Below are 25951 nucleotides of genomic sequence, written 5' to 3'. Positions count from 1 at the left end.
CTAATGACTTTTTCTTAAAGAGTTATTTGTTTTTATTTTATATGAATGATTGTTTTGCCTGTATGTATGTCTGTGTACCATGTGTGTGCCTGGTGCCACAGCGGCAAGAAGAAAGTATGAGATCCTCTGGATCTGGAGTTACTGATGGCTGTGAACTAGCGTGTCCTCTGCAATTCTGGGTCCTCTGTAAGAGCAGCAAGGGCTCTTAAATGCTGAGCCATTTCTCCCTTCTCTCCCTAAGGATCTCGAATTAAAAATGGAAATGGAGATCAAGCAGCAGCAAAGGATTTAGAATTGGTTTCCTTCAAATGCCAGTTTTACAATGAAATGAATGTAAATAAACTAACCTACCAGTCAGAAAACCATGAAAAGTGATGACATTTCTAAGAACTACTGTGACTACAAAATGTTTACATAACCACCATTGAGATATACATGGCCTTTGAAAAAGAGGCAATCACTTACAGAAATGATTTACATATAGCATCTAAATACATACTGTATCACAAAGAGACAATCACTTACAGAAGTGATGACTTACATACATCTAAACACATTCTGTATCTTTCTGTTCTTGGCCTGTCTGAACTATACTACATATGATAATCTTCCATCCTTAGCTGATGAGCAACAAGCTCCAATATACCATTCACCCTGCTGAGGTGAAGAAAATTAGATGCCCACATCCTACTTCTTGAACCCCAGCCTTTCATTTACAGAAAATCATGAATACACGGCGTTGAAGAGCAGTATTTTGAGTGTTACAGGGAGACAGACTGGAAGATAGGTTCAGAGGCCCGCCAAAAAATTGATCACACACTCAGAGACACTTTGGGGATGTCATTTGCAGTCACAGAATTTTATTTTAAACCAACTATAGGTACCCAAAGATTAAAGTTCAAAAACTGGAAACACAGAAGGAAAACAAATGTGTGCAGCTGTGTATGCCCCGCTCCTTCTTACAGCAGAAGAGGAACTGTACGGACGGCAAACAGAGGATGGCTCTGGACTGGGCAAAGTTCAAGGGTGGTGGTTGGTGGCCTTCCTCAGGGAACTTATCTGTGACTTTCCCATTTCATAGGTCTCCAGTCTTAACTATCAAAGCACTACCTCACATTCTTTATGCATCTCAGAAAGTATTATTAAATTAAAAAAGTGAACGTCTTATTGGAATAATGCCTGTCAGTGGTGACTCAACGATGAGTTGTTAAAAGATGGTCACTTTCAATTTCATCCCCACTTGTTACTCTCCTGTCTCTGAAATTCATAACACAACCTTGATCAAACCCCACTGATTACTAGTCTGGGGACTTAATTCAAACAGGACCAACAGGAAAGCTAATTCTGAGGCGGATGATGACGTCAGCACTTCAGCATCCTCAAGCCCTACCTGGGCCATAATAAATTACCTAGTTAACTACATAAACTCTACCACACAGCCTAACCTTGAGGAAAAACAGGGAGAATTGGGGAAAGTGAGAAATCAGCACCAGCCCCACACTGCACATCACTCTTCTGCACTGATTCCTGGACAGCGTGGGAAACACTTTACTTTTTGGCTTGTTTCACTTTTCCTTGTTCCTCCACTTTCTTAATGGCTTCCTGGATGGCCATCTGATCACCCAGGAACCGGTGAGGCCCAACAGCACGCAGGTTCTCGTCCAACTCCAAAAGAATTGGGACTCCAGTGGGGAGAGTGATGTTGATGATATCATCATCTGAGATACCTGTTAGTCAGAAGAAAAGAAACAGGGTGTTAACACAAACACAGGAGGAAGTTCGATTTAATTGTTTGACTGTGCATTGACTTGGAGCCATATTAACCATGTACCTGAAACCAAGCTGGGCTCTGTGAAGGGTTCCACTTACAGTTCTAGGACACCAAGAACTTTCCAGAAATTAAAAAGAAAAGAAGCTTAGACAGTGTGTTAAGTCTGAGAACAGTACATACCTTCTGGGGCAATGGGCTCTTGGCCGTTTCTTATCTAAATCTGAGGATGAAGCTGAGTGAAAACTATCTTCTCCGTGCTAGTCTTAAAAATGAGGGTTTTTCATTGAGTACTGAATCTAATTCACTGGTTTTCCAGCTTGGGTTAAACCTAGTCAAGCAGGCATTCTCCCCTAGATACTCAAGAAGCTCAGGGTCCAGGGCATTCAGGAAACAAGGCCTCATTCTACTGTCCTTTAACATCTCAACTACTAAGAGGGGAAGGTAAGTGTAACGGACAGGCCACTGTTAATCCTTTTTAAATATAAGCAAATTATAGGGGATCCAACTTTGCCTACAAAGGAGGAGTGGCAGCAATACCTTTATTACTACAACTTCGTTTAACAATAAGGACGTAAAACCCTAGCAATGTACCACAGGGCCATATTTTTCTATGCACTTTGTGTATTATGTAGTAAATAACTCATGTTAATTACTGTCATCCTGTGAGGAGATAAGCTATTTTCTCTGTCTAACAAGTTTTGACACAGAGAACTTAGGTCAACAACTTGAGAGCCCACAGATGCTAAATGTCAGGAGCCTAGATTAGAACCCAGATCTTTGTACCTACTGTAATCTGAGTTCAAAATTGGCAAAGAGAAAGAATAAGCAAAAGAGTTGGAGCTCAGTACACTAAGTGCAATATTGAAAGCATTCGTTATTTACTTCTGAAACATTATCATTAAGAAGAAAAATGCTTTAATTGTTATATGTCTCAATTCAAACCTAAGGCTTCTCTTCTATATTAATAGGAAGGACCCAGGCAGAGCAGCTCTGAGGAGAGTCCAAGGGTTTTTATTTACTTGATAGTGGCAGAGTAAGTTATTACTGGTTATCAATGCACTTTGCTATTTTAATTAGTCACTGGTCACAATGGTGAGCACCAGCCAAGATTCACGGAATCACTGTGCTAGATCCTCACTGCTGGAGTGGCTCTTTACTCCAGTTTCATGTGTAGCCCAGAAGTGCTACCTAGTAACTGCTATGCACAAACTAGCTGCACTCAAGCAGCTATAAAGCAATGGGGAGAGTCCTAATGTTAGAAAACCAGGTTTCTTCCACTCATACTGCCTCAGTGCTTCAACATAAACTATAACTTTAGGGAAGTAACACTTTTGGGTCTCTAACACTCCCTTCTCTCAAGTTAAACACACATATTCACATATTTATACTTTCTTTCCCTCTCCCCGCAATTCCCTGTTATAAAAGGCTGTGGGATAGGAGACATGGCTTAGAAAAGAATACACAGGAAAGAATTACTGCCGTGTTTCTAACTTTCCTTTCTAGGAATATCCTTCTAGGTAGGTGTAAAGGGATAGCTACTAAGCCAGTGCTTAGTCCTGCCAAGCCCCCACCCTCACTCTACAACTTTCCACAGGATTACCACAATGAACAGAAGCTGGCAAGGATGGATATACTCAGGCCAGACACCCAGCTGTTCATCAGGGAGATGACCGCCTGGATTCTAAGAGCCTTCTGACTGCAGGTGAGAAGAGTCAGTTGGCAGGTTGTGCAGCAGCTGCTCTTGCCCCTGAAGAGGACAGGGGGGTTCCTCATGTGAGTTAGAGCCAGATGACCATCAAGGATTTAGAATCCAGTGCTTTGCACTCCGAAATCCAGGGGAAACTGGAGGCCCTAAAGCCCAACTCACCCAACCCTCCAGCAGCTGAAGGCCCTTGTATATATGCACAGTGCTATGGGAAGGACATGTGTGACTTTGGCCAGAATTTCACCTACAATGAATTACTTCATCATTTACAAAAGGAAAGAGGTTAGTAGAGTCTTTCGGCACCAAAACCCCTCTCTTTAATTCTTACTAGACAGGAAAGCACTGTGCACTGTGGAGGCATAAGAAGCCTGGGGACACTGAGTACGGTTTACATTCACCTGCTGAGCAAGGGCTGTTTCATGTTTCCAGAGTCTGCAAACACACTGCTCACTGAGCTGCAATGATGAATCTTGTAGATTTTTTAGAGTAATATAAATTTCTGCTGGACATGGTAGTTTTTGAGACAGGGTCTCCCTGTAGCCCCAGCTGGCCTAGAACTCACCAGGCTGGCCTCGATCTCACGGACATCTGACTGCTTCTGCCTCCCAAGTGCTGGGATTAAAGGCATGTGTCACAATGATTGGGCTACCACTATAGAAGCTTCTTAAAGTATTTATTTTAAAAAATATTTTATTATTTTTATTTTATGTGTATGTGTGTATTGCCTGCATGTAGGTAAGTGCACCCATATTGTGCAATGCCCACGGAAGACAGAAGAGGCTATCGGATCCCCTGGAACTGGAGTTATGGACAGTTGTTAGCTGCCATGTGGGTGCTGGGATTTGAACCCAGGTCTTCTTCAAGAACAGCCAGTGTTCTTAACCACTGAGCCATCTCTCTAGCCTTTCTTAAAGTATACATGCATTATAAAAAATTTAAAGGAGTTATAACGGGGGGACATTGCCCCTACTAGACACCATAGGCAAGCAAAATAAAAGACCAATGCCTAGGGATGGAGCTACTGACCAGGGGTCCCACAGACCCTCAAACAATACTGGTCATTGCCTTGCTCTTGGTTACCCATGCTTGACAGTAAGACCCTATTGCTGAGGACACTACACACATGAGCTGTAGAATAAACAAGGAGAAATCAAGCTGGTACTGACATCAAAGCTTCATCCCTACTGGCTAGCTTTCATAGTGCTAGAAGGTGCTATGCATGCTACCAGAAGAGAAAATTAATCATTCACCTTACCCAGCTGTGAATCCTGCATGCTTCAGGATTGGCATAGCAAGATATATGTGTGGTGCAATAGTGGGATGAATATTAGGGAAGTGATTGGTTAATCACTTTCTAATTGGATTTAGGGTCCATTTTCTAACATAGAGCACATACCTGATATTGATATCAGACTTAGAAACATATGGTTAGATAGGTCACAGGCCATAGGGGAGAGTCTAATACTATTATTCTGTTAAATAGAATATTTATGTCACTTACATAGGCAATGCATCTCTCAACTCCCACCAGAGAAGCTTCCTTATACAACAGATGGTGATTAACACAGAAACCCACAACTGGCCAACATGCAGAGAATAAGAGACTGCAGAGTGATTATCTCTGAGTTGGATGCCTACATTGAACTTCTGCTTCCAAAGGCTCAGGGATTAATTGCAGAAGAGGTGGGAGAAACATTGTAGCAGCCAGAAGAACTGGATGACCACAAGGAAAGTTTTCCAGGAAGTTGGGAAGTTACTCATATGAACTCACAGCAATAGTGACAGCACGCACAAGTCCCACATAAGCTCAAGCCAGACACAATTCCAGCACAAATGAGGGGAAGTGGGCAAAAACCTCACCCATACCTGAGGAGCTACTAGAAACCGATGGTTGCTAAGAAGGGGAAAGTCATTCTCTGTTAAGGGTGTAACTCTTGGTAGGTTAACCAGGTTCCAGTGGATGGGTCCACACTGAAGGACATTTGGGGACACAAATTTGACTCTAAAAGTCTTAATATATATAATATATATGTTATATGTATTACGGTACATGGAATTGGGCTGGGGATAGTAACAAGGGGTGAAAAAGAGGAAAGAAAAGAAGAAAAATAAAAATAGAAGGCATGACGTTGGGGGGCAGTGAGGTGGGGAGGTGGGGGAGCTGGTCTGACTATGAACAAAATACACTGTATAAAATTCTTGATTCAATAAATGAAAAAATAATATATTTTATGTGTATGAGTGTATTGCCTACACGTATGTATGTGCACCTGTGTTGTGCAATGCCCACAGAGGTCAGAAGAGGGCATGTGATCCCCTGTAATTGGAGTTGCAGAGTTTTTAGTTGCCATGTGGGTGTTGGGAACCAAACCCAGGTCCTCTGTAAGAGCAGCTAGTGCTATTAATCACTGAACCATCTCTCTGGCCCAATAAAAAATATTTTTTTAAGTGAAAAAAGGGGCTGGAGAGATGGATCAGCATTAAGAACATGGGCTGCTCTTGCAGAGAACTTGGGTTCAATTTCCAGCACCCACATGGCAGTTAACAACTGTCCATAACTCCAGTTCCAGGGGATCCAACACCCTCTTCTGGCCCCCACCAGCACTGCATGACACAGGCACACTTACATACAGTTAGGCAATACACTCATACACATAAAATAAAAATATAAATAAAATATTTAAAAGTGAAAAATATGCAAGTCAATTAAAAAACAAAGAAAAGCTACTTTTCTCTGTAGAAATCAATTTCTTAGGAGAAAACTAGTGAAAACAACCATGCAGTACTAAGTTTGCTCATCAGTGGATGCAGACCTCTATGTGTAATCTCTACTGGCATCACATTGCCCACTTGGATTACACGCCTTTACAATGGCAGCAACTACTCTCCTTACTTATGTTTTGGACACATGATTTACTCTAAAAAGACTAATCATTACATTTATGTTCAACTTTGCATAGGAGCTGCTAGCCAGGGAAATAAGAAAATGAAATCAAAGGCACCCAGATAGGAAAGAAGTAAAACTATCTATGTGCAGATGACACGGGATTCCCCCACTTTACCCCCACACATATATACACACAAAGAAAACGATTCTAACTAACACTGTAAGCAAGTTAGGTTAAGTGTTCAGATGACGCCAATACAAGAAGCCAACACAAAAGTGAAATTAAGCAAAAAATTCTATTTATAATATTATCAGAAAGAACAAAATCATAATAAATTTAACCAAAAAAAATGGAAATCTGATCATCATAAAAACATGGTTTGAATTACAGATGGCCTACATCTATGCAAAGGCATCCTATGTTTATGGATTGGAAGATTTAACAGTAAGGTGGAAGCTCTACTGGTAAAGCGCTTGCCATGAGGACCTGAGTCAGGATTCCCAGCATTCAAGTAAAAAGCTGGGCTTGGCACAGTGTGTCTGTAATCCCAGCACTGGAGGCAGATCCCCAGAGGTCACTGACCAGATAGCCTGATTGCTGACTGAGCCTCAGGTTCACTGAGAGACACAGTCTCAAAAAATAAGGTGGAGCGTGAATGAGGAAAACACCCAGCATTGATCTCTGCCTTCCACATGCACGTACATATGAACACATACACGTATACAACACATACACATGTTAAAAAAAAAAGGCTCTTTTCCCCAAGTTAACATACAGATTCAACACCACCCCTAACAAAATTTCAGCTTCTTAATAGAAATTGAGGAACTCACAGTTTCTGATCCCAAATCCTTGAAGCCACAGAATTCAGGATAGTGTGGTACTGAATGTAGCTTGAGGTTCTCATGTAAGGATTGACATACAGATAATGGGAGAGAAGTGAGAGCAAGATAAGCCTTCACATTTTTTATCGATCATTTGTCAAAAAGTGCACTGAGACAATTAAGTGCAAAAAGAATGATGTCAACAGGCGGTGTTCTCTATCTGATACGTATCACACACACAGATAAACCAAAAATGGACCCAAAACTTGGCTGTCAGAGCCTAGGGGGAAACAAGGAGTAAAGTTCCCTCCTGACCTTGAATTACACAATAGTTTCTTAAATGATGCCAAAGATATAAGCAGTAGAAGAAAAAAAATGAAGTCTGTACGTAAAATTATTTGGGTTTCAAAGAACACCATTAGAATATTAAAAGACAATGCAGACCTAACCTATGCTCTGTTAATAATAATAATAATAATAATATTTTTAAAAGACAGAAACTATGTAGCTTCACTTTCAGACAAAGATCCTAAATAAAATGTCATCAAATCTTTAATAAATGTTACTAAATCAAATCAAGCAGCAGGGTGAAAGACTATTACAACACAACCAAGGATGATTTCACTTAAAAAAATACAAAAGTACTTCATACTGTAAGTACAATTATTTCTTATTGTGTGCTAATAATAGAAGCCATATGAGTAAAAAAAAAAGACAATGCAGAGAGAAGGAAAAACGTTTTTAAATAAAATCTTATGGACCTGTATCTATAATAGATAAAAAGCAACTATACTTCAAAAATAACAAGACACGGGCTGGGGGATGTAGTTAGGTGACAGAGTGCTTGCCCAGTAGGCCTGAAATCCTGGATTCAATCCTCAGCACTGACAAGAAAATTAATTTAAAAAATTAAAATGAGATTTTCATTTAAAAGATAAGAAATAAAAAGACAAATGGCCTAAGAAAATAATAGACAAAAGATCTGAACAGATAGATGGTTCTCCAAAGAAACACAATCAACAAGCACTCAAAGATGGTCAATACCCTCAGTCTTCCAGGAAACGCAAATGCATCCTATGGCAAGATACCACTTTCTGTCAACTAATGACTACAGGAAAAAAAAAAAAAAGATTATAAACAAATGTTATCAAAGATGCAGAGAAATTATTGTTATAATACAGTATGAAATTAGGAGTTCAGTAGCCTGTAGACTCTTTGGAAAATGGTCTGGAAATTTCTCAGACATTTACATAAAAGTAATATATGTCCACACTAAAAAGCATACATAAATCTTCCCAACAGTATTATGATCAAAAAGTGGGAAAACTCAAAATGTCCATTAATGAACAGATAAATGTGATCTAACTATAAAATGAAGTATTATTTGAGAATAAGAAGGAGTGAAGTACTGATCTGTACTACAATATAGATGAGTTTGAAAACACTACGCTAAGTATAAAAAGAAAAATGCTGGGGCTGGGGCTCCTTGATGGAGTGTTTGCCTATAACCCATAAGGCCCTGAGTTCAATTCCAAGCAATAAATAAATCAGTAAAATAATTTTTTAAAGGCTACTTGCTTGGTTCCATTAATAGGAAATATGCAGAACAGTTAAGTCCACAATGAACAAAGTCAATTAGCTGCTGTCTAGAGCTGGGAGAATGGAAGTGGTGATAGATCAGGACCACAGTTTGCTTTGGAGGAAGTGGAGAGTATACCTACATATTTAAATCAAGTTAAACATACTGACTGCCTTAAAGTCATTATTTCCTTTGGTGAAAACATTCAAAAATCAATCACTTTCTGGATACCCAGAAAAAAACTGCTATCTGTCCTTCCCCTCTCCTTCCTTCTCCTAAAATTGTGTTGATGGACTTATGATTTCAGATACAGTCAGCCCTCCATACCCACTGGATCTTCATCCATGGATTCAATCAGATATGGATGGAAAATATTTTTTAAATGCATCTGTATCAAATGGATCTAGACTTTTCTCTCTTGTCATTCCCTAAACAATACAGTAGAACAATTCCCATAGTTCTAGGTATTATAATTAATTTAAGGCATTTGGGAGCATGAACATAGGTTATATAGTATTACCATGCCATACCATGTAAGAGACTTGAACATCTATCCAGATTTTGGTGATCTGTAGGGCTATTTAGGACCAATCCTCTATGGTTACTGAAGGACTATAGTAAAAAGCACTCAATTATACACTCTAAAGGGTCAGCCATGTGAATCATAGCTCAGTAAAGCTGTTAAAAATACTAAGCAGCTGGTTGTGGTAGTACACGACTTTAATCTCAGCACTTGGGAGGCAGAGGCAGGGAAACTCTGTGAGATTGAGGCCACCCTGGTCTACATAGCGAGTTCCAGGCCATCTGGGGCTACAGGGAGACCCTGTGTTGAAAAACCAAGAAGAAGTAGTAGTAGTAGCAGTAGCAGCAGCAGCAGCAGTAGTAAGCAGATCCAGAAAGTTTATATAAGCCTATTCAAGTCACAAGGCTATTAAGGCAATAAAAATGGACTTGTTCTTGTTTTTCTTCACTCCCAAGTCTTCCTAGTACTTAAACTCTAGTCATATGACTTGACCATAGTTTCCAACACTGAAGGTGGAGAGAATATTTATTCTTTTGCTCTGCTCTGATGGAAGGCTAGGTACTAACTAGACATCCTTAGCCAGTGTTCCTGGTACTGGAAAAGGGGAGAAGGAGGTTTGCCTGAGCCCTCTAAAATAGCTAAACCTGGGGAGCACGATGGGCCAGCTTTAGGGGGTCTGTGATCTTAGAAATGACTAGGGCATAAGGAACTCACTGATTTGACTTAGACATAACTAGATCCAACACGTCAAGTTCATGTTCGTGGCTTAGCTAAAGGACTCGGTTGTGTATGAGCCCACTCACCAAAGGCCTCTAGTCTATATTATTTCATTGATGAAAGAAAGGGAGCTCAAAGGAGGAAAATGTTTCCAATAAAGTTAACATTTTATTCTAACAACTACTCAAGCCATTCACACAGTAGACTAATTACTTACAAATATTTAAAATACACTGGTTAATAATCAGTCAATGAGGCTTAAGCAACTGACATTTTAAATAGCAAATTAAGGACAACCATAGGGAAGTCATTACTTATTACAAAATTTTGGCATAAACTACATTCTTCACCATAAGAAAGCTAAGCAAGCAAAACTTGCAAAGCTAGAAAAATGCATCTGTACTGCATTAAACCAAACTGAACTAGCATTAATATAGTTTGCAATATACTATTGAAAACTCATTCATGGGGGTATCATACAAAAGTTAAAATGAGATATTACATCCTTTGTCTGATAACTAGCTCAGATTATGATTTTTTTTTTTAAATAACAGTCTCATATAACCCGGGCTGGCCTTAACCTCAGCATGTAGCTGAAGATGACCTTGAACTTCTGAGTCTGGCATTTCTACCTCCCAAGTGCTGTACCACCACACCCAGTTTTACACAGGGTTTGAGATCAAATGTCAGGGCTGTATGGCAAAACCTACATCAACCTACATCACATCCCAACCCCTGGCTTACATTTTGATGGAGTCCAAGAAAGTTCTGCTAGGAAATGTCTCCCATTCTTATTCTGTATCTAACTCCTCTCCGTCACAGTCCCTCTGTAGCCGTCTCTCCAGATTATGTACCCACTGTTACTCTGTTGCTTTTTAAGCTAGTGGCTAAGTATCCTACACTGGCCTTGAACTTGAGATCCATCTACCTCAGCCTCTGGAGGGGATAGGTGAACACTACAACGCATGGCCTACCTTTAACTCTTAAATTTCTATGTAGGAGCATCTAGGAATCACTGCAACCAGCTGGAATATTTAAATATTTTATTATTTTTATTTTATGTGTATGAGTGTACTGCCTACATGTGCGTAAGTGTACCTGTGTTGTGCTATGCCTATGGAGGTCAGAAGAAGGCACTGGATCCCCTGGAGTTATGGGCAGTTGTTCGCCACCATGTGGGTGCTGGGACTTGAACCCAGGTCCCCTACATAAGCAGCCAGTGCTCCTAACCACTGAGCCGTCTCTCCAGCCTCATTATTGGAATATTTAAAGTATGAAATTATGAAAGTTTAGGAGAAAATCAAGGGGGTAAGTCAATGCCAAACTGGGAAGAAATTTAAACAACTTCATATTCCTCATGCAGAACTTTAGAAAGTCAAATTTGCACCTACAAGCACCCGCCTCTAAGTCATTGTAACAGGACAGGAATCAAAGACACACACAGTACTTCAACTGCAATGGCCTCACTGCCTTCTGGGAGAGGTGCTTGGGCAAGTGCTGGCTTCTGTCGCCAGGATTATGAGTTCCTTGAGAACCCGAACTAGGTTTTACTCAGGCTCTTAACACCGTAAGAATTTAATACGTTTGTTCAACTGTGAGCAGCCCCTTTATGGGTTGGCTGCTAGGATCCAGAAAATATTTAGTTATACGATTCACCAAATACATTACAACTGTATTTATTATATGAATGCACTTTTTTATATGTAATTGAAGGTTATAAGAATACAATGTTAACTAAAATTTCCACAGCCTAAAGCCCATCTGTCAGATATGCCTTTTGGTGAAATTTCTGAAAGAGATCAGAAGGAACAGATAAGATCTGCAGAAGTCAGGACCTTGTGTGTCTAATTCATGTGTGTGCTACATCTCTCAGGCCAAGAATAAGAGCTGCTTTAGTGGCCCCTGGGCATGTAGCTGAACTGAATGAATTCTAACTTTTTCAACTTTCAAGTTAAATCTAGTCTTTTACTGTTGAAGCCTCAATTAAAGACTGTGTTTCCATTAGGAACTGAATAAGAAAAAAAGGGAGAGGGACTAGATGTTTCTTAGCCTGGACAAAAAGTTGTTTACATCTGGTGCTAATAAAGTTAACAGTTCAAATTAAATGTGCTCTGTGTTCTTTGGTTTCTCTAACCTGTTTGAAAATCTTTTGACATCAGGAAATGGGAGAAGAGGCATTCATTTGGGGACACAAAAAGGGTTGTTACAGGAAGAAAGGAAAGCCGGATTCTATAATGTCTACATGCTTCATTTTGGGTAAGAAAGAAAGGGCTTCAGTGAACTCATTCAACTGTGAGATTCCACCCGTTCCCCACCTCCATTCCCCGTCCCTTCAGTCACAGTGAAAGTTCTACTGCTGGCCTTGTGTGGTAAGAAGTCTGGATTCTTCTATCATCAGTAAGTGCTGAAAGGAGAGATTCTGGATTTCACAGATGTTCTAACTAAAATTTTAATTTTAAGTCTTCAAAATTTTAATGCCATATATGCACAATTTAAAGACAATCTGGGGGAAATTAAAGAAAATGAGGTATTTAAATATTGTAGCCTGATGATAAGAGTTGCTGATTTCAAGTAAGGCAGAGAGAATTTATTCTGCTTTTAATTTTAGAGTTAACATGTTATGTTTTAAAATAAAGGTTACTATACATTTAGCACACAAATAACAGCTTTATCACAACACTGAGCTCCCTGGAATGAGGGCTTGAACCTGTTGCTTCTGAAAATATCACACTAAATGCCAAAGGTGACAAACTCCCCAGTTCCCTGTTCCACGGCCAGCCCCAGCTGACCTTTCCTCACACTTCTTTAATTTCATGTCACGACTTCTCTGCCTTGCTATGTGTCTAGCCGCACACAGATCTCCAGGAGCAAAGTCCAAGTCTGTCTATGAGAGTCTTGCCTGCCACACTTTCTTTTTCCAAACAGGAGACTGCCTAACTGTGCTTGCACCCAGACTAAACAATCGATTTCCTCTGGCTAGGTGCAGACAACAGCCAATGCTCAGTTTGGTACCTGGCTTTTCCTTCAGTGTGGACCAGCTGGAAACAAACAGGAAGTGACCATGCCAACCACAAGAGAAAGAAACACACAGCTGTCTGGAACCGTGCAGAACAGGATGCTTTTAGCTAGTCAGGGTTGGAAGTTTGCTTGGTTCTTAGTGAGAAGCCTATCTGAGCTAGTCAGCGGTGGGCTCTGCTTTAACCTGGACTTGGCACAGAATAGATATTTATGCTTCCAAAAAGAGTGAAATAGTCCCATCAGAGGGAATTTTCTTATATAACGTTTCATGTCTTCTTTCTTCTCATAGCATTAAGGATTCTCGGATTAGAGGACTGAGAAGATGGCTCAGCAGTTAGGAGCACTAGCTGCTCTTGCAAGGACCTGGGTTCAGTTTCTAGCCCCCACATGGTGGCTTATCAAGCATCCACAACTCCAATTCCATGAAATCTAATGCCCTCCTCTGGCCTCTGCAGGTGTTGCATGATCCAGGTGTGCTTACATACATGCAGGCAAAACACTCATACACATAAAATGAAAAGAAAATAAATTAAACAAGAATTCTCAGGTTAAAAGTAAAGCAACCTCAAAAATCATAAAATTTACAAGCAAAGATGCTACATAAGTGATTTGGTAGGGTTGAGGCCATGCCCATCAGTCAAGAAGCCTGTCATGGTTCCTAAGCTGGCCATTCTTGGGCAAGAATGTTACCTATCAGTAACAGATGTCTTTAACTTATCAGTCACATGCATTAACTCTAAGAGGTTCTTGCTGACCTACTCCTTGACTAGATGGTTGTCAGAAGGGAAAGAAAAGCAGGTGAATGCTTAACGGCTATAGAATGTGGGGGCAAATAAGGAGTCATAGGTCTAGGATGGAAAAGCCAGTATTAGAAGAACTCAAAATCTATACAAGTAACAACAGTTAAGACTCTAACAAAACATACGGTTGGGGGGCTGGAGAGATGGCTCAGCAGTTAAGAGCACTGGCTCAGTGGTTAAGAGCACTGACTGCTCTTGCAGAGGACCTAGGTTCAATTCCCAGCACCCACATGGTGGCTACAAATCGTCCTTAACTCCAGTTCCAGGGGAATCCAACGCCCTCTTCTGACCTCCGTGGTATTGCATGACACGGGTGCACTCACATACATGCAGGCAATACATTCATACACATAAAATAAAAATAATAAATCAAATATTTTTTAAAAAAAATATACAGTTGGGCTAGGGTAGAGCTCAGTAGCCAGCACTTGTCTGGCAGGGTCGAGGTCCTGGGTTCAATCTGCAGTGCCACAAAAGAGAAAATATAAAGAACCTCCTGACGATCTAATATCTTATATGTAAGTTCTTGTAAAGAAGGACTTTAAAGGGTGATCCCCTATATGGATGATGGCTTAGGTGGTGCTACTTAAAGTCAGCACTACACAGCTTCTGAAGATTGAAAAAGCTTTAACAAAGGCCCAGGTGAGTTTTCAAGGGCACAGGTAGGTGTGTATAGCAGCCTGTATCTAATTCTGCTGACAATCACATTCACCTAGCTTCTACCTTTTATAATTTATTATTTTATGTATATCAGTGTAATACCTGCATGTAGGTGTGTGCACCCATGTCGTGCAACGCCTCTGGAGGTTAGAAGAGGGCATCAGATCTCCTGGAACTAGAGTTACAGATAGTTATTAGCCACCATGTGGATGCTGGGAATCGAACCTGGGTCCTCTACAAGAGCAGCCAGTGCTGAGCTATCTCACCAGCCCCCAGCAACCACTTTTGTAGAACAAAAATCAATGTCCTGATTAAGGACTCTTCACTAATTAAGTGACTTCACTGAATAAAGAAGGTTGCTTCTTCGAGGCCTGCCTTTCATACAACATTTACCCTAAACCTTCATTATCCAGCTCCATAAGCTCTGGCAACTACATGTAGTAGAGCCACCTGCAGTGATAACACAGGACAGTCCTATCACACCTCCCAAGTTCTCCTGTGCCCTCTGAAGCCTGCCTTTTCCCACTGGTCTATAACAGCTTTGTCCTAATAGTTTCGTTTCTTCCCAAGTGTCACAAAAATGGAATTAGTCAGTACACAGCATTTTCAGGCAAGTTTCTTTCACTTAGCATAATGCAACTGAGATTAATCCACAATGTTGGGTGTGTTACAATTGCTCCTTTTTACGAAAGCAGCTTCATTAAACACAAGTGATTAATGATTCATGTCACGAAATCAAATATGATATAGATACACTAAACAACAGAATAAAATACTACTGATCTATTCCTTTCCAGAGAGTTAAAAGCCATGTTCAAGTTTCTACATGAAACAAGTTATATATGTAAAACGTCCAGGGCTTGGTAGGAATTAGGAACTCCAAAAAAGGCCTCTTTGTATAGCTGTGCCAGGGAGTGCCACTCACAGACCACAATGTTACAATAACAGCAGTAATAATTTAAGACTCAGTTCCTGGCATGAAACCTTTTTAAAATGGCTTGTCTACCAGGGATACTCTTGACTCAGCTGCTTACAATGTAATACTTAAAGAATAAAGAAGAAAAGAACTATTTTTCAGGGAAAAATAAAATGAAAGGTCCTGGTGGAACTTTTTCCAATAACCTGAGTAAATTGGGTTGGGGAGAGAGGTCACAATTTTGACTTATGACTATGATCAGAGCCAAGTCATCTGAGGATTCTCTGAGTTTTACTCCACTTCAGGAGAACCTGTCTTCTAAGAGTCAGGCAGGGTCTGACTACCAATGCAGGAATGTCACAGTACCACACACTTGAAAGCAACATAGCATCCTAAGAACCAACACGTCTGTTACTGAGGAACACAGATGCTACCTCTCTACGTATCAGATAGTAGGTAACTGGAGCACACTCCCAACTGAAGACCAATATTCCAATTAGTTATTTAACTAACATCAGTGTTTAAGCAATTAAGAAAGCAGTTTTAATTATTCCCCATCTCTGGCTCTTACAACATTTCTGCTCTGTCTTCTGCAAAGATCCCTGAGCCTTGCAGGAGGGGATATGATAGAGATGTACCATTTAGGGTTGAGCACTTGACAGTCTTATTCTCTGCATGTTGACCAGGTATGGGTATCTATGAAAACTGCCTTCTACTTTAAGAAGAAGCTTCTCTGATGAGGGTTGAGAGATGCACTAATCTATAGGTAGATCAATAAGTCACTAGGAGTCATTTTAACACTATATCATTTAGGATATTAGTAGCAGGTTCTCCCCTAGGGCCCATGAACTATTGTTTTCGAGACAGCAGGGAAGTTACACATATGAATTCATAGTAATTATGACAGCATGCACAAGACCTGCTCGAGCTAGACAAAACACCAGCATGGAGTAGGGAGGTAGGCATGAGGTCCTACCCCTAGATAGGAGCTACTGGTATTTGATAGCTACTAGGAGAGGAAGAGTCAGCTTTCTTTCTTTTTTCTAGTTGCAAAGATCCTATCTTTTTTTTTTTAGTTGAATTTTTGTGTATTTCATACAGAACATTCCAATCAATCTTAATCATCTTTATACCCCCTCCCTACTGGCACCCTCCTATGACTAGACCTTAGTAGATGAACTTGCACTGAGGAACGTCTGGGGACACTAACTTGACACAATAGGCCTTAAGACAAATGATAGAATGTATGAATTCCAGTGGGGGTGGGCAGAGGAGACTTGGCTTTCATTAAGGGTGTGACCCCCTTGGTATGTTGACCATGCTCTAGGGCAACACAAATTGGACTCAATAACAAAAAAAAAACAAAAAAAACCCCACAAAGTTGAGTGAGTAGGGAGGTAGGGTGGATCTGGAGGTAAGGAGGAATATAGTCAAAATACAATGTAATAAAATTTTCAAGGAATAAAAATATTTTTATTTTATGTGTATGAGTGTATTGCCTGCATGTATGTAAGTGCACTTGTGCCGTGCAGTGCAATGCCCATGGAGGTCAGAAGAGGGCATTAGGTCCCCTAGAACTGGAGCTATGAACAGTTAACTGCCATGTGGGTACTGGGAACCGAACCCAGGGCTTCTACCAGAGCAACCAGTGTTCTTAACCACTGAGCCATCTCTCCAGCCCAGAATAAAAATATTTTTTTAAAGAGGAAGTAGTTTGTACAATAAGTGGTATGCTACCATGGCTTCTACCAATTACCACACTCCTCCCCAGCAGCCAAACAGCTTTAAGTTTGTCAAGCAGTTTAAGGACAAGGAAGGGAAAAACTATTCAGGTCCTCGAAAGAGCCAATTTTATAGAGAAGACTTTTCATATAAATATCAATGTATGTAGAAAGCATGACTAGGAATCAGATGAATCTACAACAAGCATTTTTATTTTTATTAATGCAAAAATTTGGCAACTTTTGTGTTTATAGGAAAGATGCATGTCACATACTGTCAATTCAAACAAATTAAGATTAATTGTTAAGTCATCTGTACATAAGGAGACTGAGTAATTTACTGTCTGAACTGGGGGAATTCTGGAAGTAAAAGGTGGTATTTGGTATAATACCAAATAATTGGTGATAATTGGTATAAGCCAGAAAATGGGTTTGTGTGGTTAAATGACTGAAGTATAAGCTGGTGGTGTGGTAAATTTCATGTTCCCACAGTAAACACACACTTCAACGTTCAATTCTTAAGAGAGAAAGTTCAGATTTCTCCCATAAACCAGGGAGATTCATTTAACTTTCTGGAGAAAAACTAGCATCTAAAGTCAACAAACACTTTGTTTTAGGCTGAGAACTTATTAAATAACTCAGGAAGCCTTATAGTTTGACCTTCAAAGGTCAGACAAGCAGGACAATAGGAAAATGTTCCAGTTCCAATTTTGGTGAGTGTTCCTATTTCAGTGAATATTTCTGGTAATCAATTTCAAAAGGCTGAGATGTCATCCGATCAAGAGATAACATGGGAGAAACATTCCACAGCCTTTCTTCAGATTTTTGTTAGACACTAGTGCTTAATTCTTACAGCTGTGGCAGAGACTAAGGCTTCTTCAACACTGTCACTCGCTGCCCCTTCTGCCAGAGAATTTCTTTTACACAACCCTGGTGTATAGGTACATAAAGCCAATAAGTATACAAGTCAAACATTTACTGATAATAACTCATACAGAAACTTATTTTAAAAACAAATCTTTGGTATAAAGGTAAATCTAATATTTATTAAAGATACAGAAAATGTGCATACTAATGAGATGGATAAATATGTTTATTTTTACATAAAGAATTCAATCTTGGCTGAATATCTGATAATGCAGGATATAGGGCATCTTCACCATTTTTCAGTTGATCAATTCTTTGATTTTATAATTGTCAATGCTGAGAATGCCATTTCGCATAAATACATGGAATAAAACAGCATTCTATGTTTAGGGCCATTTCAGAAATAGTTGGAAATTCTGTCCTAATCTCAAGCCAATATCCACTTAATGATTTTTTACAAAACTCAAGTCTGAGGAGATGCTTAGTTGATGCAAGTGCCTGCCAGGCAAGCATGAGGAAGGACCTGGGCTTCTGGATCTCCAGCACCCACCCAAATCTGGGTGTGGTGGCGCACACCTCCAGTCCTAGTGTTGGGGAGGCAGAGACAGGAGGATCCCTGTAACTCACTGGCTGGCTGGCTAGCTAGTCTTGCCAAATGGAGACTTTCAGGGTCACTGAGATACCCTGTCTCAAAAAATAAAGGTAGAGATTCATAGAGGAAGACACCTGATACAGACCTCTGGATTCCACATGTATATATACACACATGAACACATGAACAGCACATACATAAAATCATACATTCTAACACAATATAATCCAAAGTTATACTAATTTGATACTTATGTGCTAAGGAATGACAGGAGGAAAATATGAAAAGTTTTTGTTTCCTATGACTATGTCATTGTGTTTCTGTAAGAGCAGAAAACCTTGTATGTACAGCAAAAACAATTCATATTATGAAAGCATTGGACTGGGGCCAAGATGCTTCATGCAGTGTTTCTTTGCAATGTGTGGCATGATGAGATGCTCAGTGCAGAGTATTTGTTGCGTGTTCACAACCAAGTATGCAGTGAAGTCACACAGCACAACACCTCAGATTCAGTACACATCTGATTCTGAATTAAATTTTGACCTTTGTGTATTTAGAAACTTTTTAGTGCTGCCAAATTTTTCACAATCCGAGGTTCAGCTACACGATCCTATATGGGGACTCAATTCCACATGGGCTTCTGACTCAGTTTAAGAATCTGTGAGAATACTTGGATCTTAATTTTAATATGCACTATAAGAAAAAATGTAGAGTAGTATCTAGGACCCCAAAACAAGAGATTACTAATTTATGAAATAATCTTAAAATCAACCCAGCTGATTTCATACACATGAAACAACTTCCTCCATGTTAGGCAGGGAGTAAATAATGAGGAAGCACAGCGACATCAAAGAACAGTGGTTCCACCAGAGGGACCACAGGCCAAAAGGGAACCAAGTTCTACACAGAATGGGTGAGAGCCAAGGCTAAAAGCTACCCGTATGTCTTCCTGTGGACAATCATCACATCCAGTACTTCTGTTTCTTGAGTTATGGGCTAATGCCTAACTGCATTTTCGTTTTTGTGCCAGGTTCCCTGATGCCTGCTACCCTGCTCACCCCATCACGTCTACCGATTGCCTTCACACACATTTCTTTTCTGGCAGACATCTCTCAGCCCTCTGCTTTTTCTTATACTCACATGCCTCCTATGTCTTTTCCTTTCCTCATACCAATTCCACTGCCTCAAATCAATTATCACCCAAACAAAAACACTGTCTATAAAGTTTATTTATGGTGATAGGGAGAGAAGTTGTAACTTAAGATTATTTTAAATTTATTAACCTCTGAAAGGTCACTGAGTTCCATACATCCAACTTTTAGGAAGGCTTTCTTTTTTTTAAAAAAAAGTTATTTATTATTTTTATTTTATTTGTATGCGTGTATTGCCTGCATGTAGGTAACTGCACCTGTGTTGCGCTGTCGAGGCTGTTGGATCCCTTGGAACTGAAGTTATGGACAGTTGTTAGCTGCCATGAGGATGCTGGGATTCGAACCCAGGTGTTCTACAAAAACAACCAGTATTCTTAACCACTGAGCCATCTCTCCAGCCCCTAGGAAGGCTTTCTTTTTAAAAGATGTGCTGGAAGCAGCCTGTGCCTCTTGCCTGCTCACTGCTCAGAGTGGCCTGGCAGTCCTTTTCTTTCCCCATGGTCTAAGCTGAGTATTTACTTTATAGTCCCTATCTATGTATTTCTGTTCTATTACCACTTCCACTGACTTTCCTTATTAGTCATTAATCCAAGAAATGACAATTCCTTTATATTTATAATTTCACCAATTATTTTACAGCATTAATGGAATATAATTCACATATAATCTACCCACTTAAAATGTACACCTCAATGGCTTTTAGTACATTCATAGATTTGCACAAACATCATTACAGTCAGTTTTAGACTATTTTCATCACCCCAACAAGAAACTCAGTGCCTTGCTACTCTCTAACTCCCCTGCACTTCTGGCATACCCAGTCCTTGACAACTGCTACTGCTCTCTACTTTCTCTGTGTGTGCGGGGGGGGGGGGGGGGGGGGGGGGGGGGGGCAGTGGGGAATGAGTAAAAGCCATGTGAATGTGGGTGCCCACAGAGGCCAAAAGAAGGCATCAGATCTCCTGGAACTGGACTTAAAGGCGGTTATGAGCCACCTAATATGGGTGCTGGGAACCAAACTCAGGTCCTCTGCAAGAGCAGCAAATGCTCTTAACCACTGAGCCCTATTTTTTCAGAGATCGCCTAGCTGGGGAGGAAGGAAAAAGGAGACGCTTGAAGGAGACAGCAGCATTTTCTTGGGGAAGGGAGCCTGGCTGGGCACAGTGATATCTAACTTTGATTTTGTACAAGTGGCTGCACAAAATATAAATTGTCAGAAATTTTGAAATTTTAAGTTTCAGTTTGTTGTTCTAACAAATTCTAGTATATATACACACAGACATACAGAAAACAAGCATCACATCTAGCCAATAAAGTCTGTAAACGCTAATGAAGTCTGTAGATTTTAGATCTCCGCACCATTAGTGGAGTCAGATATTCAAGTCATAAATCTGGCTCCAGATCATGCTATACAAAATCAGGAATAACCATGTGTTAAAAGTCTACACTAAAACCTCATAAAGAACACAACTCCACTTATTTCACACACAGTATTGACCTTTCACCTTTTCAGCTTCTTATGGGAAGGTGTCCTAGTTTGTTCTTCATTGCTGTGACAAAATACTCTGACCACTACCAACTTGGGGAAGGAAGGGTTTATTTAGCTTACATATCCCGGGTCACAGTTCATCCAGGAGCCCAAGGTAGGAACTCAGGGCAGGAACCTGGAGGCAGAAGCTGGAGCACAGACCATGGAGGAACACTGCTTACTGGCTTGCTCCCCTGGCTCCTGATCAGCCTGCTTTCTTATGCAACACAGGCCTACCTGCCCAAAGGTGGCACCACCCACAGTGGGCTGGGCCCTCCCATATCACTCATCAAGAAGATGCCCCTCAGACATGGCCACAGGCCAGTCCAATAGAGGCAATTCCCCGATTGAGGCTCCCTCAACCCAGATGTGTCAAGTTGACACTAAAGCTATCCAGCACAGAAAGTAAAGCATGAAAGTAAAGTATGAAAAGGAGAGATGAAGATACATCCCAACCAGTGAGCTAACCGTGGACAGTGACGAAGAAGGTGAAAACACAGTGCAGACCAGTCAAGGGCACAACCATCCGGGCTTAGGGAGAACAGGGGATGAGAGAGTCCCAGAAGGGGTCGCCTGCAGTCACTGGCACCCCAAACGGAGAACCAGCGTACTCAAGGGTTCTTGTTTTAGAGTACGCCAAGTGACTAAAATAAAGTTAAGGCCGCTGATTATCTCCAAGGTTTTAATCAGGGTTAGTAAATAAGCCAACTATTGTCTCCTTTTCCTCCCCTCTAGCTTTCTTGAAAGCAGTGACTAAGCCTAGACTGGAAAATGGGAACAAAAGAATTGCTCAGGAACTCTAGGTCTGAAAACACATCCAGAATTGTTTGAAACTGCAAGAAAGTATGTGAAACTGAAGTCTAGATAATTTACTTAAAAAGCTCAAATAAATTTATTTTTAACATCATCTGCACAATTTCTTCCTTTCTCAGCCTCTTTCCATCTTACTACAGCAAAAGCCATGTGACCCTTTAGATCAATGCTCATTAAAGTGCAGGACCCCAAGCAACAGTACCAGGAGCACTTGGTAACCCCTAAGAAATGCGAATTCTTGGCCTGTACCTCTTTATTCAGGAACGCTGAGGTGGGACCCACAATCTGCACTATACTGAACTCTCCAAGTCACTCTGATGTACACTGAAGTCTGAAAACCTCTGCTTTAGACACAATGAACATCAAGGCTACAGGAGTTTTGACTTAGAGAACAATTGAGGAGCATGAAGAGGTGAAGTTTGCATCACTAGCTTAATTTCTAGAGTAAGTCCCAAATATTACACTTAGCAACCTCTAACGAGTACAGGAAGCTGGTACCTTGCAGATGTTTCAGGAGGGCTCTGCTGCTATTTCCATGAGCTGATATCAGAATGGTTTTGCCTTTCAATACTTCAGGAGCAATCCTTTCCTTCCAGTAGGGAAGGAGTCTCTCCAGAACATCCTTTAAGCTTTCTGAGCGCGGCAGCTGCTCCAAGGACACATCACACACTTTATACCGCCGGTCACTGTAGATCTCATGGTAGTAGGGATGAGACTCCTCAATGGGAGGTGGGGTCACACTGTAGCTTCTTCTCCAGAGCCTCACTTGTTCTTCACCATGATTCAAAGCCATTTTCTCCCTGTTGAGCCCAATCAAGGCTCCATAGTGGCGCTCATTCAGACGCCAAGAGCTTTCTACAGGAACCCATTCCTGCCCCAGCTCTTCCAGGATCAGCCAGGCTGTGTGGATGGACCGGTTAAGAACAGATGTGAAGACAAGATCAAACTCAAAGTTTAGTGCTTTGAGTTGCTTCCCACAGTTCCGAGCTTCCTCCAATCCTTCGCTGCTAAGTTTCTGATCCACCCAGCTACAAAATCGGTTCTCCTTATTCCAAGCACCCTCTCCATGTCTTAGCATAACAAGTCTGTGCTTGGACATACTGGTAGCTCAGCTTCCCTGGTGTTTTCAAATAGGACGATGTTCAAGAACAGCAATATATCTAGAAAGAGAAGAAAGAAAAGCTTCCAATTATAGTCCTTATTCAAATGATTGCCTAGTAATGGAAGAACAAGTTTACATCAGCCACTGTCTAAATAAACTGAAATTCCTTTGAACAGTTTTGACGTCAGATGTCTGTTGTTCCTACCCTGTAGCACAGAGGCATATTCTCCAGATAATTACAGACCACCTCATTAGCTTAAATTCCCTGATGGCTAGATAGTATGCTAATTGTATGACGTAAAATAACACCACTTTATTCTAATGGTATGCTGAACTTCCAAATGAGTAGTCAGTTTATGCTTATTATAAGGAAGACGTAATAGAATGAGTTATAGATCTCTCAAAGAATGACTAGTAGCTGGGAACGCCCAGTTCCTAGCATCTGACTCTACACCGAAGGCATCCTTTTCATGTTGTCTGTTAATGTTTCTCTGGTCTTACTTTATTATGGAAGTTACGACACGTTAGCTCAGTGAACAATGACACATCATACACATCTCTGATAGATGGCACCTAGTTCTTCAATGCTACAGGCTATACCACATACACAAAAACCTAAGGTCTGCAAGACACTTTGGTTTAGCACTCAGAACAGAATTATAAATGAAATAAAGTGGCATTAACAGCAAAAGCAGGACTCACCTAAATAAGTTTTCACCTGCTGTTGGCAGGAATAAATCGGATGCAAAACAGGCTATCAAATGCAAGCAGCTGAGAGATACTGCCTGCGCACACAGATTAGCAGAAGTAGGCCTGTGGGAGTGCGAGGAACCACACCGATAAGAAGGCCTCTTCGCCTCCTCCCTTATCCTGCAGAAATTCTACCCACACCAGCCACATCTCATCAGAAAAAGAACCGAGTAAAGCTGGACAAAGTCCTCCCTCAGAGAACACGGAGACCTGGCTGTATCAGTCTGCCTTCGTCCTTTTTGCTAGGGACAACAGTGGGTCACTACTGACACATGTTGCTCAGCTGATATACTTAGCACTTTCCATCTCCACCGGGTGTTTTTCCATACTGGGGAGTAAAGATTACATGAGCATCAGGACTTGGCAACTTCCAGTAACGGAGATTTTCTGTCCCACTTAAGCTGTGATTCACCCACAGTTATATAAGAACCAGTGACAAAGTTGACTGGAATCCATACCTAGTTTCTACTCTTCCTTAGTAACTCCTACAGATTCTGAAGGGGAAAGCGTCAATGAAATGAGGCTTCAGGAATAAGGGAGGAAATGATTGAGGTGGTTTACAAGTAGCGCAAAGACTACAACAATTGGAATTAAAATGTTTTTCTTTTGTCAAGCATCAGGTCTGAAGCCTTGGTGCATATGCAAGAAAGCAGCAGGTGACCAGAAGAACCAGGGCTCAGGTGCAAGCATCTCACAAGGCTGGAAATTTCCAGGGAGAGAGCACAATGGGGTGTACTCTCAGCCTTGGAGAGGCATCAAGGTGGACAGAGAAGCAGATGACGTCATGGGGCAGTGCTTTAGTGAGTGACTGCTTATGCCTGGGGGCGGAAGAACCACTAACTGATGAAGCTCTGAATTCAGGGCTCCTCACCTAGGAGAGACCAAGCATGATTTCATGTGAGTTGGTGTAATGTTTAGGTGTAGTGTGTAAGAAAGGTATCTTTGGACAGCCTGAGAGGGTGGGTTAGGACCTCCATCAGGGTAGCTTCTCAGAGCGCAGCAGACCGCCAGAGAGTGCAGGGTTCTGGCCTCCCTCTGGCCTCTAACTACCAGAGGGCCTGAGAACCCAGGAGACAGCCTGACAGCCCCTGGATCCTACCTCCACTTGGTGGTGAGCTTCCTCTAATTGCACCATACCAACCCCCTACCTGGGATTTTGTGAGGCCCCTCCCAAGGCCCCAGGGCAGATCTGGTTTTGGTAGGCTAAGGCTGGGAGCTCAGCAGACTGCCAGAGAGTGCCAAATTCTGGCCCCCCTCTGGCATCCCTCTGGCATAGGGTTGACAACACACAGGACTGCCTCAGAGACCCTGGATCCTGCCTCCACGAGGTGAAAAAAGCCTGAGTGTACCTGACTGAAACCTGAATTGGGCTTCTGTGGGTACCCCCGAATAGCTGATCTGAAGCCATCAGTTCCCTCCAAAATATACCTGAAAGAACCTGAACCCTGTACCAACCAGCTTTACATAAGATCTAGGCATCCAGATAATACAAACAGCAGCATACTTCAACTTAATTCCCATATCAGAATCATAAACAACAAAAGAAATTCACATGCAAAAACCACACCGAAAGAATAATAAAATGGAAAGCCAAAACACTATGTCCCCAGCAAAGCCCACCGATCCTGTAGAAGAGTTCTACAAGGAGAACCCCCTAGAGATAACCCAGGACACTGATTTAAAAGAACAACTATAAACATGATCAAGGAATTCAACGAATTTAAAGATCACACGAACGAACAAACAAATCAAAGAGCTAAAAGAAGATAGGGATAAACTTCTGAATGAATTCACAAAAGAGATAGAAACATTGAAGAAAATTCAGGCAGAAATGAAGAAGGAAGTGAGAAACTCAATAAGTCAACTTGAAACAACAGGAGAAAGCCTCACCTTTAAAATAAATGAAATGGAAAACAGAATATCAACACTGGAGGATAAAGTTGAAGAATTGGACCACTCAAGCAAAGAGTATGGAAAATTTTTTAAAAAACATGGGAATGAAATATACAAGAGATATGGGACACCA

The 25951-nt window shown here is 41.0% G+C and overlaps 1 protein-coding gene across 2 annotated transcripts in view; it reads right to left on the bottom strand.

Moving 5' to 3' along the window:
* Window positions 1–830: 830 nt before the first annotated feature.
* Window positions 831–25951, bottom strand: part of Bpgm (bisphosphoglycerate mutase) — a 38485-nt gene continuing 13364 nt past the window's right edge. For both annotated transcript variants that reach the window (XM_008823445.2, XM_008823446.2), the window contains exons 2-3: window positions 22572–23233; window positions 831–1727 (exon numbers count right to left, since the gene is read on the bottom strand). In XM_008823445.2, coding sequence (XP_008821667.1) covers window positions 1549–1727; window positions 22572–23172 — 780 coding nt within the window. In that variant the 5' untranslated portion in view covers window positions 23173–23233 and the 3' untranslated portion in view covers window positions 831–1548. The remainder of the gene's footprint in view (window positions 1728–22571; window positions 23234–25951) is intronic.

The sequence above is a fragment of the Nannospalax galili genome, unplaced genomic scaffold (genome assembly GCF_000622305.1).
Source record: "Nannospalax galili isolate Female #2095 unplaced genomic scaffold, S.galili_v1.0 scaffold307, whole genome shotgun sequence".
Taxonomy (NCBI): domain Eukaryota; kingdom Metazoa; phylum Chordata; class Mammalia; order Rodentia; family Spalacidae; genus Nannospalax; species Nannospalax galili.
Note: the sequence above shows the minus strand (reverse complement) of the source record. Positions and strands in the feature narration are given on the sequence as shown.